This window comes from Hemitrygon akajei, chromosome 20 (assembly GCF_048418815.1).
Source record: "Hemitrygon akajei chromosome 20, sHemAka1.3, whole genome shotgun sequence".
In the NCBI taxonomy this organism is placed as follows: domain Eukaryota; kingdom Metazoa; phylum Chordata; class Chondrichthyes; order Myliobatiformes; family Dasyatidae; genus Hemitrygon; species Hemitrygon akajei.
Window position 1 is genome coordinate 63,776,471 of NC_133143.1, and position 14,306 is coordinate 63,790,776.

Sequence of the window (14,306 nt, forward strand, 5' to 3'; positions counted from 1 at the left end):
GTGCACAAAACAGTGCAAGACAGTACAATAATTAATAAACAAGGCAATAGGCACAGTAAAGGGCAAATTACAATATAATAAATGATGTAAATGTAAACAATGTCCATACAGGGAAGATCTGGCCCTTCCAGCCGCACCACCCCAGCAACCCACCTACTGAACCCTAGACTCATCACAGGACAAAACACAAGTACCAATTAACCTACTTACTGGTAGGTCTTTGGACTGTGGGAGGAAACGTGAGCACCCAGAAGAAACACCACACAGTCACGGGGAGAGCGTACAAATTCCTTACAAACGGCACTGGAATCGGCTCTGAAATCCTGCGCTGTAATGGCGTCATGCCAGTTGCTTTGCTGCTGGGCCATGAGGGACTGAGTAACTGGGAAAGTCTGAACAGGCTAGAGCAGAGGGGCTCCCAACCCGGGATCCAAGGATCCCTCGCTTAATGGCATTGGTGCATGGCACAAAAAGGTTGGGAGCCCCTGTCTGATAGAACAGCAAACGGGGTGGGGGGGGGGGGGGAAGAACATTACACAGGTACACAAAATCATGAGGAGCATGGATAGAGTGAATTCCCTCAATCTTTTTACTCAGAACTTGAGGTTTAAGGTGGGAGGCAAAGATTTAAAAGGAACTTGAGGTACAATGGTGTTTTATACAAAGAGTAGTGTCTATGTGGAATCATCTGTCGAGAAAGTGGTTGGGGCAGCTACAGTAACAACTTTGTTCAACAGGTCCATGGATTAGAGAAGTTTAAAAAGATATGGGCTAGACATTGGCATATAGGGCCAGTTTGGATGTCATCTTGGCCAGCATGGAAGAGTTGGGCCAAATGGCCCATTTCCATGCTATATGACTATGACTCCATTTCTAATTAATATCTCAACATTTATTTATTGAGATACAGCACAGAGCAGGCCCTTCAAGCACGCCACTCAGCATTCCCCCGGATTTAATCCTAGCCTAATCACAGAACAATTCACAATGACCAATTAACCAATAAGACTTCAGTATTATGGCCTTTATATTCTGTGTTTTTGCCAGTTCTTTCTCATTGTTTATCTTGCGCGGGGGTTGGGGATGCTCTTGTTGCTTTTTGTGCTGGGATAGGGGGTTGGGGGGCTGTTGATCGTTTGCTGTTCTTTTTCTGTGTGTGGGGAGGGGGCTTGCCGTTTCTCTTTGTGTCTGACGTGAAGAGATACAGAGCAAGGGCATGAGATTGGGACTGAGGGGAACATTGGATCAGCCATGATGAGATAGCAAAGTAGAATCGGTGCCCCAAATGGCCCAATTCTGCTTCTATATCTCATGGCAGCCAGAGTAGGGAATGGAAGGGAGGGGTGGGGAAGAAATTTCCAGCAGTTAGAGAAATCGCTGTTGATACCGTCAGGTTGCACACTACCCAGATGGTATACAAGGCGTTGCTCCTCTACCCTGAGAGTGACCTCATCATGGTAGTAGAGGCAGCCATAGACGGACAAGTCAGAATGGGAATGGGGAGTAAAATTAAAATGGTCAGCCACTAGGAAGTCCAGCTTGATGCAAATGGAGCAAAGGTGCTCGATCTTATTTTGTACCTTTTCAAATGCCTTATCAAAATTGCATAGTATTGGAATTTACTGCAGCCACTAGTTGATCCTACTGGGCGTATTCACAAACAGCAGACTCGCATTTCATAATACTTTGCTGACTCTGCCAAAGCACATCACAATTTTCTAAGCACCCACTTATTGGATCCTTACTAATAGATTTGGTAATCCTAACAATTAAACACACTAATAAATCTACAAGTTCCTTACTTTCTCTCTTCCTCCTTCATGAAGGGCAGAGATTGTCATTTTGTAATACTTGCCTACTCTGCCAAACCACATCATGATTTTTGGAATGTCCCTTTAGAACAGAGATGACGAGATATTTCTTTAACCATCTGCCCTGCTCTGCTGGGTGAGAAGCTGACAGTGATGCAGGTGGACGCTTCCCTGGTGTCATGGATTATTGATTACCTGACTGGCAGACCACAGTACGTGCGCTTGCAAAACTGTGTGTCAGACAGAGTGGTGAGCAGCACTGGGACTCCACAGGGGACTGTCCTGTCTCCCTTTCTCTTCACCATCTGCACCTTGGACTTCAACTACTGCACGGAGTCTTGCCATCTTCAGAAGTTTTCTGATGACTCTGCCATAGCTGGATGCATCAGCAAGGGAGATTAGGCTGAGTACAGGGCTACAGTGGGAAACTTTGTCACATGGTGTGAGCAGAATCATCTGCAGCTTAATGTGAAAAAGACTAAGGAGCTGGTAGTGGACCTGAGGCGGGCTAAGGCACTGGTGACCCATTTTCATCCAAGGGGTCAGTGTAGACATCGTGGAAGATTACAAATACCTGGGGATATGAATTGACAATAAACTGGACTGGTCAAAGAACACTGAGGCTGTCTGCAAGAAGGGTCAGAGCCATCTCTATTTCCTGAGGAGACTGAGGTTCTTTAACATCTGCCAGATGATGCCGAGGATGTTCTACGAGGCTGTGGTGGCCAGTGCTATCATGTTTGCTGTTGTGTGCTGGGGCAGCAAGCTGAGGGTAGCAGACACCAACAGAATCAACAAACTCATTCGTAAGGCCAGTGATGTTGTGGGGGTGGAACTGGACTCTTTGACGGTGGTGTCTGAAAAGAGGATGCTGTCCAAGTTGCATGCCATCTTGGACAATGTCTCCCATCCACTCCATAATGTACTGGTTAGGCACAGGAGTACATTCAGCCAGAGACTCATTCCACTGAGATGTAACACTGAGCGTCATAGGAAGTCATTCCTGCCTGTGGCCATCAAACTTTACAACTCCTCCCTCGGAGTGTCAGACACCCTGAGCCAATAGGCTGGTCCTGGACTTATTTCCACTGGGCATGATTAACTTATTTTTTATTTAATTATTTATAGTTTTGTATTGCTATATTTCTACACTATTTTTGGTTGGCATGGCTGTAACGAAACCCAATTTCCCTCGGGATCAATAAAGTATGTCTGTCTGTCTGTTAGTGAATCTGTGGAATTCATTGCACAGTTAGCTGTGGAGGCCAAGCCATTGAGCATATTTGAAACAGATCGATAGGCTCTTGATTAGTAAGGGGGCAAAGGTTATGATTAGTGAGGAGGCAGGAGAATGGGGATGAAAGGGATAATAAATCAGCCATGTTGGAATGGAGGAACAGACTCACAGGCTGAATGGCCTAATTTGGCTCCCTTGTCTTATGGAGTTCACTATTTTATGTTTCCTATAGTGGGGGAGTCCAGGACCAGAGGGCACAACCTCAGAATACACGGATGTCCTTTAAGAACAGAAATGAAGAGGAATTTCTTTAATCAGAGGCTGGTGAATCTGTAGAATTTATTGCTACAGATGGCTGTGGAGTCCAAGTCATTGAGTATATTTACAGCAAAGGTTCATAGGTTTGTGATTAATCAGGGGTCAAGGTTATAGAAAACAGGAGAAAGGGGCTGAGAGGGATAATAATCAGCCTTAATGGAATGGCAGAACAAACAAGGTAGGCCAAATGGCCTAATTCTGTTCCCATGTCTCATGGTCTACTTTTACCAGATTCTGAACCGCACAGCCCTTTGAAATCTGTACATCAGAAGTGGCATACTCTGCAGGGGAAGAGCTAAATTTCCACAAAATTCTAGTGGTTTAACCAAACACAAACACCACCCCCACCCCCCGCCAACTGACTTCTGCTCCTTTCTTTTCCAGTCTTGATGAAGGACAGTCCCTTCAGCATTGTGCATTTTCCTCAAGATTTCCAGCATCTGCAGAGTCTCTTGTGTGCGGAGGGAATAATTATCATTCAAAGCTTTGACACAAATCTGGCTCACATCTCTTTTTAAAATAAAATCTTCCTTCAGATGCAAGTGATCTGAAGGCTGTGAACTCTGCATCGACCTGATTGATAAAGTGGAGACACAAGAGATCCTGCAGATGCCAGAAATGTTGGAGGAACAGGCAGCACCAAAAGTGGGAAATAGACAATTGACCTTTCGGGTTGAGACCCATCATGGGCAAAGTCTTGATTTCCCTCAGTCTCCAGCCCTCCCAGCACGTCGCACTCTATCCAACTTATGGATTCTGCAAGGACACTGTAATACCTCTAGAAAGGGCAAAGTCAATATAATAATATTTATATTATGATATACAAGTATAATATATTTGACTCTCCCCTCACTTAGCTTTTAGAATTCTTTCAACTGTTATTAATCAAATTGAAAAACAAAAATCTCCCATCCTTGAGGTCATGGGTTAAGGGTGAAAGGTGAAATGCTTAAGGGGAGCATGAGGGGAAGCATGGAATAGGCCCTTTCTGCCCTTCGAACCGCACTGCCCAGCAATCCGCTGATGTAAACCTATCCTAATCACAGGAATACTTACAATGACCAATTAACCTACCAACCAGTAGGTCTTTGGTATATGGGAGGAAACCAGAGCACTCAGGAAACCCAAGTGGTCATGGGAAAATGTACAAACTGCTTACAGGCAGCAGCAGGAATTGAGCCCAGGTTGCTGGTACTGTAAAGTGTTGTGCTAACCACCATGCTACCATTATCACTCAACCCTACTTTCCTGCCTTCTCCATTATCCTTGATCCTCTTACTGCTCAAGAACCTATCAACCTCTACTCAAGAGGGGAAGGTGAAAACTTTAAGTGGAACACGAGGAGAAACCTTCACTCAGAGGGTGGTGAGAGTGTGGAATGAGCTGTCAGCACAAGTGGTGCAAACGAGCTTGATTTCAACATTTCAGAGAAGTTTGGATAGGTACGTGGATGGTGGGGTGGTTATGGTGGGCTATGGTCTGGGTGCACGTTGATAGGACTAGGCTCTTTGAATGGTTCAGCACAGACTAAATGGGCCAAAAGGCCAGTTTCTGTGATGTATTTTTCTATGACTCACTGCTACACTCTCTGAGGAAGCATTTTGGTTTCACTCACCTGTGCAGGGAAAAACCAGAAGAAAAGGTTGCTGTTACAGGTCTTATTCACCGTCAAATATCCTGAGTAGCTCTTCACAACTGGCCCACCTAGAGGCCCCACCAAACTCAGCTCTCTGGCTGGAGAAACAAGAACACTGTTAATATTTCCACACAAAACAACACTGAACTCTTTGCTGGAAAAAAAATCAATATTTAGTTGAACTTTCCAATGTACACAAAAATAAAATCAAAAAGCCAACACATTCCCCAAGTAAAGCAAGACATCACTGAAAAAATAAGTCCTGTATAAAAACCCAGAGCCAAGATCATTGTTTCAAGGCCACTGAACAGGTTATAAACACGTAGCTAAAATGAGGTTCAGGATTTGAATCATTCTGTATCCTGATTCGAAAAAGCAATGATGCAAGGCAAGATAAACACAATTTATTTTACCTTGCAGCTCAATATGAAACGTGATTAGTGCATTCAAACTCAATGATAAAAAAAAAGGACAACAAATATTCTGGTAAACAGCAACCTGTGTATACAACATCAAGTTCACTAGAAATACACAAATATTTGGACGCAAGTTAAAAGATTAATCTTTCTGCATGGACTGTTTTTTCTTTTTTTTTTAAAAAAAAGTGGGTCAGAGGCACAGATCAGACATGACCGGGCAAACAGCTGCTGGTAAAATATTTTAACTATTAAAATTAAAACAGTTGCCACATGTTACAGCAGATCAATGTTTGTACAATAATTAGACAATTTCACAAACTTGGAAACTTGATTGGTTAATCATTTCATGGCATAAATTTAATATTAATCAATTTAACATGTTAAATAAACGGGCTCTTTTACGGAGCTTTTCTCCCCTCCAGATCTCTAAAATATCATTTCAGAGATTCAACAATCCTCAACAAGAGGGAATACAGTAATTTCTTAAACTCCCTTTATCCAGTGGAAGATTTTCTCAGCATTATTGTCACGTAATACTTGAAATTCTTAAAATGATTGTCAAAATCTTTATAAACCAGACAAATAGCTTTTTGCATTTATCGCCACGACAAACTTACTTGAATCTTTTTAATGTTTTCCTTTCTGTACTGGAAGCTGATCAATGCCATTATTACATCAAGACTATTTCAGAAACTCCTGACGTAACAGCCGTCTTTAAACCACCATCTTCAAAACCCTGCAGCCCATCTAGTAGGTTGCTGCAAGATAGCTTTACACATCAGCCTTTTACTCACTGCCATCTATCAGCTCCCGGTTGAACAAGTTCAATTTTAACTAGTCTTGATTTCAAATGCCTTTCTATGCCCAGTCAGACCTGCCTATGCAATCTCCTCCAGCCTCACAAGCATACCTGGAGATAGGAACTTCACTCTGGGCATCTTGTTGATCCTCGATTTTAAATTACCTCAGTTGCAAAATCCTCCTTCAGCCTCTCTGCTAGTCTACTTCTGTCTTTTTTAAAACTCTCCTGCACCAAAGCCACTTTCCTACTTTGGTAAATCAGCAAACTAGAAAAACTTGAAATGACATTTGGAACTTCACCATCTAAACCTATTAGTCTATAATTTATATTCTAATTCTTTTATAGTTAGTTATTAATTTGGAAAACAAACCAGAAGTGGAGGAGAATGGAACAATTCTAAACATACTCTTTGGAGCTGGAGTTTAAGAAGCTTGCCAATTTATTTAGAGATACAGTGCAGAACAGGATCTTTCAGTCCAATGAATCACACGGCCAAGCCTAACCGCAGGACAATTTACAATAGCCAATTAATCCACTAACCAGTACGTCTTTGGAATATGGGAGGAAATGGTAGCACCTGGGGGAAACCCACACACACACACAGAAAGGACGTACAAACATCAGAGATGGCGTCAGAATTGAACTGTGAACTCTGACGTCCCAAGCTGTAATAGCATTGCACTAACCACTACACTACTGTGGCATTTTGAAATCATATTGACTGTTGATTATTTTGGGTTACAGGGCAATACAGAACAGAAACAGGCCACTTGGCTCCATGCCAAGCGGATATTTCGCTCAGTCCCATAGCCTTCCATTTCTCACCCATTCACGTCTTTATCCAAACTTCTCAATGTTGTCAGCAAACCTACATCCACCACCTGTGCTGGCAGCTCATCTACACTTGCACCACCCTCTGAGTGAAGAAGTTCCTCTTCATGTCCCCCTTAATATCCCCTTTCACCCATGACCTCTAGCTCCAGCCTCAGCCAAACTCAGTGGGAAAAGCTTACTTGCATTTACCCCCATCTACAACTCTCAACTTTGTATACCTCTGTCAAGTCTCCCCTCATCCTCCTACACCCCAGGGAACAAAGTCCTAACCTTTTCAACTTTTCCCTCTAATTCGTGTCCTCAAGGTCCAGCAATATTCTTTTAAGTTTTCTCCGCGCTCTTCCAATCTTATTGATGTTTACTCTCACCTTTTTCAATTTGTCCAGATTCCAGGTATGGAGTGAGGAAAAGCGGATCCCCGGGGTCAATATCTACCACTGGCGGAACAAAAGCTTTGTTGCTTCTGAACGTTGGTCCGAAGAAAGAAAATTTCCCAGAAATGCAGTGCGTCTGGATGGAGAGGAGCACAGAGACCAACAGTTGTGTCTGCCACATCCTGAAGAGAGGACAGAAAAGTCATCTAGTAATCAAGGTAAATTTATTGTCAATGTACATACATGTCACTGTATATAGCCCCAAGTTTCATTTTCTTGCATTCACAAGAAACATAATACAGTCAATGAAAAACTACACACAGACAACAACCAACATACAAAAGAAAATTATGCAAATACAAAAAAGAACAAAATATTAACAAATAAATAAATGTAGTCCTTGAAAGTGAGTCCATAGGTTGTGGAACCGGTTCAGTGTTGAGTTGAGTGAAGTTAACCACGCTGATTCCAGAGCCTGATGGTTGAGGGGTAACAATTGTTCCTGATCCTGGTGGTGTGGGACCCGAGGCTTCTGTACCTCCTTCCCCATGGCAGCAGTGAAAAGAGAGCATGGAACAAAATTGGATCAGAAAAAAGCTCACACTGTGTTGATTACAGTTGTGGAGTTGTAAATCAAACAATTATTTAGCCAGTCTCATTTGACACACCAGTTAATTTTAATAATTGTAAAAGAGCACTTTATAAATTTAACATTAATGCAGATGATGTACATTTATTGTTAATCATGCTCGTTGCATTACTAATGTGTCATGCTTCATTCTCCATCCAGATCAATCCTACTGTTCATCAGTCAACCTCTGGGCTGAGAATTCACCATAGGTACGAACTCTACATCTTCAACGTACATGTTGCAGATCATAATGGAGAGGAACCAATGATGTCATTATTTATTTATCTAGTTATTTATTGAGATACAACACAGAACAGGCCTTTCCAGCCCTTCAACCTGTACCACCAGCAATTTTGTATAGGCACCCGTTAGACTTGTGAGACCATGGATCTGCGCCTGGAGTTTCCACGACGCAGGCCTGGGCAGGGTTGTATGGGAGACCGGCAGTTGCCCAAGATGCAAGCCTTCCCCTCTCCATGCCACCGATGTTGTCCAAGGGAAGGGCACTAGGACCCATGCAGCTTGGCACCGGTGACGTCACAGAGCAATGTGTTGTTAAGTGCCTTGCTCAAGGACACAAACACGCTGCCTCAGCTGAGGCTCGAACCAGTGACCTACAGGTTACTAGATCAATACCTTATCCACCAGCAATTTAATCCTAGCCTAATTACAGGACAATTTACAATGACCAAATCAACCATCCAACCAGTACATCTTTGTACTGAAGGAGGAAACCAGAGCACCCAGAGGAAACATGCGGTCATGGGAAAAACAATCTCCTCACTGACAGTGGTGGGAACCGAGCCCCAGCTGCCTGTACTGTAGACCGTTGTGCTAACCACTGCATTACCGTACTGCCCCACAATAAAGATTTTTCTTCTTTCCTTGCAAATGTAGGAGGCCATTTGGCCCATCAAATAACATCTGCTGTCAGAGGAATCCCATTATTCCTATTCTAGCTTTTCCTCTCACCCACACACCCCACCACCCCAATTTTCCCAACGGCCGCTTGCATGGAGCCAATTAACCTCACGATCAGCGCATCTCAAAGTATGCCGGGGCAAGCTTCCTCCAGATGGCCCCCGACAGCAGCCCGAGTATCTAGTAGAATTAGAATCAGAATCTGGTTTATTATCACTGACAGACATCATGAAATTTATTGCTTTGGGACAGCAGTACAGTGCAAGACAAACATTTTTATAACATACAAAAGAAAATTGCACAAGAGAGGATTAGCAAGGTAGTGTTCGTGGGATCGTGGACCATTCAGAAATCTAGGGGAAGAGGCATTGAATGTTGCTCCTGTATCATCTTCCCAATGGTAGTATGACAAGATATATATTACAAATTTTATTTTAAATATCACTATTAGGACAAGAAATACTGAAGGAAGTACAAAGGAAGTCACTTGACTCATTCTGTATTTAAAACTTCCCTTTTCTCGAAACCACAAACTCAGCAGCAGGCCGAAGTTCTGTTTTTGCAGGTTCGAAACTTCAGGTTATTTGTTTCACTGCCACACAATATTGGCTGTTCTTTGTCTTGTCCACGTCAATTACTTCCAAGCAGGCTTTTCACTACAAATTCCTGTCAATTGGTGATTGAACTAGCATGCTGCCCTCTGCAGGGTGTTTATGACCTGCATGAAGAGGGCAAGTAACAGCAGTTTGACAGAAGCAGCACACAGAAGGTGCTGGAGGAACTCAGCAAGTCAGGTGCATCTATGGCAGGTTGGGGGGGGGGGGGGGGGGGGAGTGACAAACAGTTGGCATTTTATTTAGAGATACAGCTCGAAACAGGCCCTTCCAGCCCAACGAGCTGCGCCGTCCAGCAACTCACCCATTAACCCTTCCCTAATGATAGGACCCAGAGGGGACCCTTCTTGTTTACCCGGTATAACTCAGACTTTAGATACAGCACTGAGTCCTGTCACTGGCAGAGATTCTCTGATGACTTAGCAATAGCTGGGTGTATAAAGGGAGGATGGGAGGATGAATACAGGACCCTGGTGGAGGACTTTGTCAAATGGTGCAAGCTGAATCATCTGCAGATCAACATTAGGAGGACAAAGAAGATGGTGATGGACTTCGGAAGACTAAGCCTGCACTGCTCCCTGTAACCACTAATGGTGAGGAGCTACAAATACCTGGGGGTGCACCTGATGACAGACTTGAGTGGAGCACAAACACAGAGGCTGTGTACAAGGGTCAGAGTCACCTCTGCTTCCCGAGACTGAGGCTTGGAGTGCGCAGGCCTCTCCTTCACACGTTCTACCAATCTGTTGCTGCCAGTACAACCTTCCATGTCGTAGCGTGCTGGGGCAATGGCATCAACACGGGTGATGCCAACAGGCTCAATAAACTGATTAGAAACAATGTTCTGTTACAGGAGTCAAACTGGACACACAGAAGGCTGTGGTAGAACAAAGGGCCCTACAGAAAAACCTGGCAATTGCAGACAATGTTTCTCACTCTCTGCACGCCACCTTGGCTGAACAGAGGAACACTTTCAGTAACAGACTAAGACAACTGTGCTCCTCCAAAGAGGTCAGTCTTACCCTTGGCCATTATGCTCTATAATGAGTCAACCTATAGTCGGGGAAGCGATGGCCTCCTGTTACAGCTGCTTGAGGTGTATCTGTGCACGTGTAATGTCACCGTGATACTAATTTCCTCTGGGATCAATGCAGTATCCACCTATCCATTTGATGTTGCACACACACTTTATTCTGACAGACTTACTCTGCACAAAGCATTTCATTTTTGGAATTAGTTTATTATTGTCACATATACAGCGGGGGAAAAAAACCTTGTTTTGCATACCACCACCGCAGCCGAGCTGTTGGGTGTTTTTACAGCTTGGTGCATTCCGGAGTTTAAAATGCAGTTCCAGCACCATCTGAGAGTAGTTTGTACACTCTCCCTGTGAGTTCGCTCCAGTTCCTTCCCACTGTCCAAAACCATATTGGTTATTAGGTTTACTGATAAATTGCCTTGTCATTAGGTGCTTCAGATCCCTCCAGACTAAGACTAATAGGCACTGGAGAAGTTTTTTCCCTACTGCGGTCACTTTGCTGAACAGTTAACTGCCGGTTAACTGTCAGCTAACTATTACTTGGATTGCACTACCTGTATGTATAATCTATATTTTCATTTATATTTATCATTATTATTGTTATGAGCAGAGAGACAACATCTGCCGGAAGTAAATTCCTTGTATGTGCATAGGTACTTGGCGATTAAAGTCTGATTCTGATTCTGATTAGGATTAGGAGGATGTTAAATAGCTGGGTAGCCAGAAGGGCCTGTTCTGTGTTGTATCTCTGAATACTTAACATCACACTACTACAAGATTACCTACTTACTGTCCATGATGCCACTGGCATTAAGGGCAGCTACAGAGGTCCTCCATCTCTGGCGGTGCTCGGAGCTTCGTTCATCGTCTCCGTAGCTCGGTCTTCACTAGCGTCAGCCATGCAAGCCCCAGATAGAGAGAGACGCAGGAATACCGTCGCATTCCGACACAGAGGGCGCTTCATTGCTGTTTACTCAACAGCTTTGTTTGACCAGACAGGGTTGTTCACCTGGAGCTGAACCCCCGAACCTGGAGGACTGGCGGGCGGGCCACTCTTAGTCTGGCCTCTACCCTTTGACCTGTTTGGCATGGGTGACCCTACCAACAGTCAAAGCATTAAATTTAATTTTTGATAATAATAATCTTTGATAAAGGATTTTGATAATGTTCTGATGAAGGGTCTCGGCCTGAAACGTTATTCCCCTTCAGAGATACTACCTAATTTGCTGAGTTTCTCTGGAATTTTGTGTGGATTTCCAGCGTCAGCGGACTCTCGTCTTTAAATAATAATGTTTGCTTGCTCTGCTTAAATCTTCCTGTTCATTTGGGTTCTTACCCCGGCTTAAAAAGGACACATCTTTTTAATGTACAACAGTTTCACGGTACTTAGTAAAAATGATACACACCACGCAACTAAGACAAAAATTGCAGGGTAAGGCACAGCTCGCCACATATCACATGTCCGGTCACGCGCCACGATCACATGATTAAATCTACATCAATGCCGGCAAATAGAATTATTAAGGCTGATAATGTGTTCAACACATTGTGGGATTATAACTAGCAAGCAAATAAAATGCGCAGCAAAATTATATTAATTCTATTTGCCGATAGTTTCTGAATTATGCTAGTTATAGCGGTACACAGTTGATTAAGTTTCCATCAATCCAGACTAATAGAATTATCAAGGCTGATAATGTGTCCGGCACATTATGGGATTATGACTAGCAAGTAAATAAAATGCACAGCAAAATTATATTAATTCTATTCACTGGTTATAAGCGTGCATAGCTGCTGAAGTATTTGTGGAGTTGAGTTCTCTCTCCCCACCACTGTCCGGGGCCCCCACCTCGGACGGAAAGGCAGGAGCACTCTCAGTCTGACCCGGGACTCAACGAGCGAGAGCAGCATTCCCGTGGCGGGCTGGTATTCAGAGTACCCGCAAAGAGCTGACCCTCAGGGGAGAGGAAACGGAACAAGACCTCTCCGGGCAGCGGTGGGCACGCCGACAGAAATGAGAGGGCAGCGCCTCAGGGTGTAACAAAACCCAACTCGTTGCCCCGCTCAGAGCCGCGGACAGCAGCCCGTATCTGGCCGGGCCCTCCCCCACCGTTCCCTCGGCGCAGCACCGCACTCACCCGCAGCTAAGACTCTTTTTCTCCGGGGCAGTGGTTTGTTCCTGATCCTGGGAGAGAGAGTGGGTATGAACGATGGGAAGTGACAGCGGCGCGTTTAAATAGACCCATCCGCTCCGTACACACCAGCAGGTGTCACCGTGCTCCTAGTTCCCTTCTATTCAAGATTAAAATCGTTTAATTTCACTTCCAGTACACAAGTGTAAAGGAGAACGAAATAATTGTTACTCTGGATCCGAAGCAGCATAAAAAACGCAATAAGATAACGAACACAATAATTAAAAAACAATGAATATAAATACATAAGAGAGCTTCTGATTGTCCATTAGGTGACGCTGGGACAGGAGTCTCTGTATTGAAGGTACCTGATAGGTAATGGTAAGATAGTGGTGGTCGGACGTGTGGTGGGGTGGGTTACTGGGTGGAGATGTTGATCAGCCTTACTGCTTGGGGGAAGTAACAGTTTTTGAGCCTAGTGGGCCTGTTGTGGATCCTCCATGAGCATCCTTCATGATATAAATGATGTTTCTATTGGAAACCAAGTGGATTTCCGGTCCCATGCCCAGATACACCCAGATACTGGGCATCAGCCCAGCACCACAAACCCAGGTGACAATGTCACGTCAATGTAAGCGCCTCTACTTCCTTAGGAGTCTGTAGAGATCTGGCATGTCATCAGAAACCTTGACAAACTTCTATAGATGCATGGTTGAAAGTGTACTGACCGGGTGCACTATGGCCTGGTATGGGAACACCAATTTCTTTGAGTGGAAAATCTTACTAAAGGTAATGGATTCAGCCCGGTACATCACGGGTAAAGCTCCCCATCCATTGAACACATCTATATGAAACACTGCTGTAGGAAAGCAGTGTCCATCATCAAAGATCCCTTCCAGACAGGGCCCGCTCTTTTCTCACGGCTGTCATCAGGTAGAAGATACAGGAGCCTCAGGAACTGCGCCATCAGGTTCAAGAACAGTTACTACCCCTCAACCATCAGGCCCTTGAACAAACGAGGATAACTACACTCATCTATTTTTGGTGTTCCCACATCCAATGATCTCCCTCTAAGGACCCTTTATCTTGTTATTCCATGCTCTTGTTACTTATTGCTATGTATTTATATTTTTGCATTTGCACAGTCTGTTGTTCATTAGTCCTGTTTACAGTTACTGTGCTATCGACCTGTTCAGTATGCCCGCAGTCGAAAGAATCTCAGGGTTGTATGTGCTGAGGTGTATGTACTCTGATAATAAATTTTTACTTGGAACTTTGACAATGCCTTTCTGCACTGTTGGCCCACTTTTAGTAATAACATGGACAGACATCAATGACAAACATGCGTTCAGGCTACTGTATATCTATCACAGTGTGGTGTTCAGCAGCAATATCCCCTCAGTACTAATTACCAAGCTTGAAGCGTCTCGATCCAAAACATCGACTCTTTATTCCATAAATGATGCCTGCTCTGCTGAGCTCTTCCACCATTTTGTGTGTCTTGCTCTGTACCTCTCTCTGCAACTGGATTCTCAATG

The 14,306-nt window shown here is 44.0% G+C and overlaps 1 protein-coding gene across 3 annotated transcripts in view; it reads right to left on the reverse strand.

Moving 5' to 3' along the window:
- Nucleotides 1–12,920, reverse strand: part of cpvl (carboxypeptidase vitellogenic like) — a 70,531-nt gene extending 57,611 nt beyond the window's left edge. The window contains exons 1-3 of one of the 3 annotated variants that reach the window (XM_073024479.1): nucleotides 12,775–12,920; nucleotides 7,426–7,613; nucleotides 4,982–5,100 (exon numbers count right to left, since the gene is read on the reverse strand). In XM_073024479.1, the coding sequence (XP_072880580.1) occupies nucleotides 4,982–5,100; nucleotides 7,426–7,612 (306 nt within the window). In that variant the 5' untranslated portion in view covers nucleotide 7,613; nucleotides 12,775–12,920. Of the gene's footprint in view, nucleotides 1–4,981; nucleotides 5,101–7,425; nucleotides 7,614–11,422; nucleotides 11,556–12,774 lie in introns of those variants that run through there. The other 2 variants (XM_073024480.1, XM_073024478.1) reach the window with 2 other exon arrangements.
- Nucleotides 12,921–14,306: the final 1,386 nt, after the last annotated feature.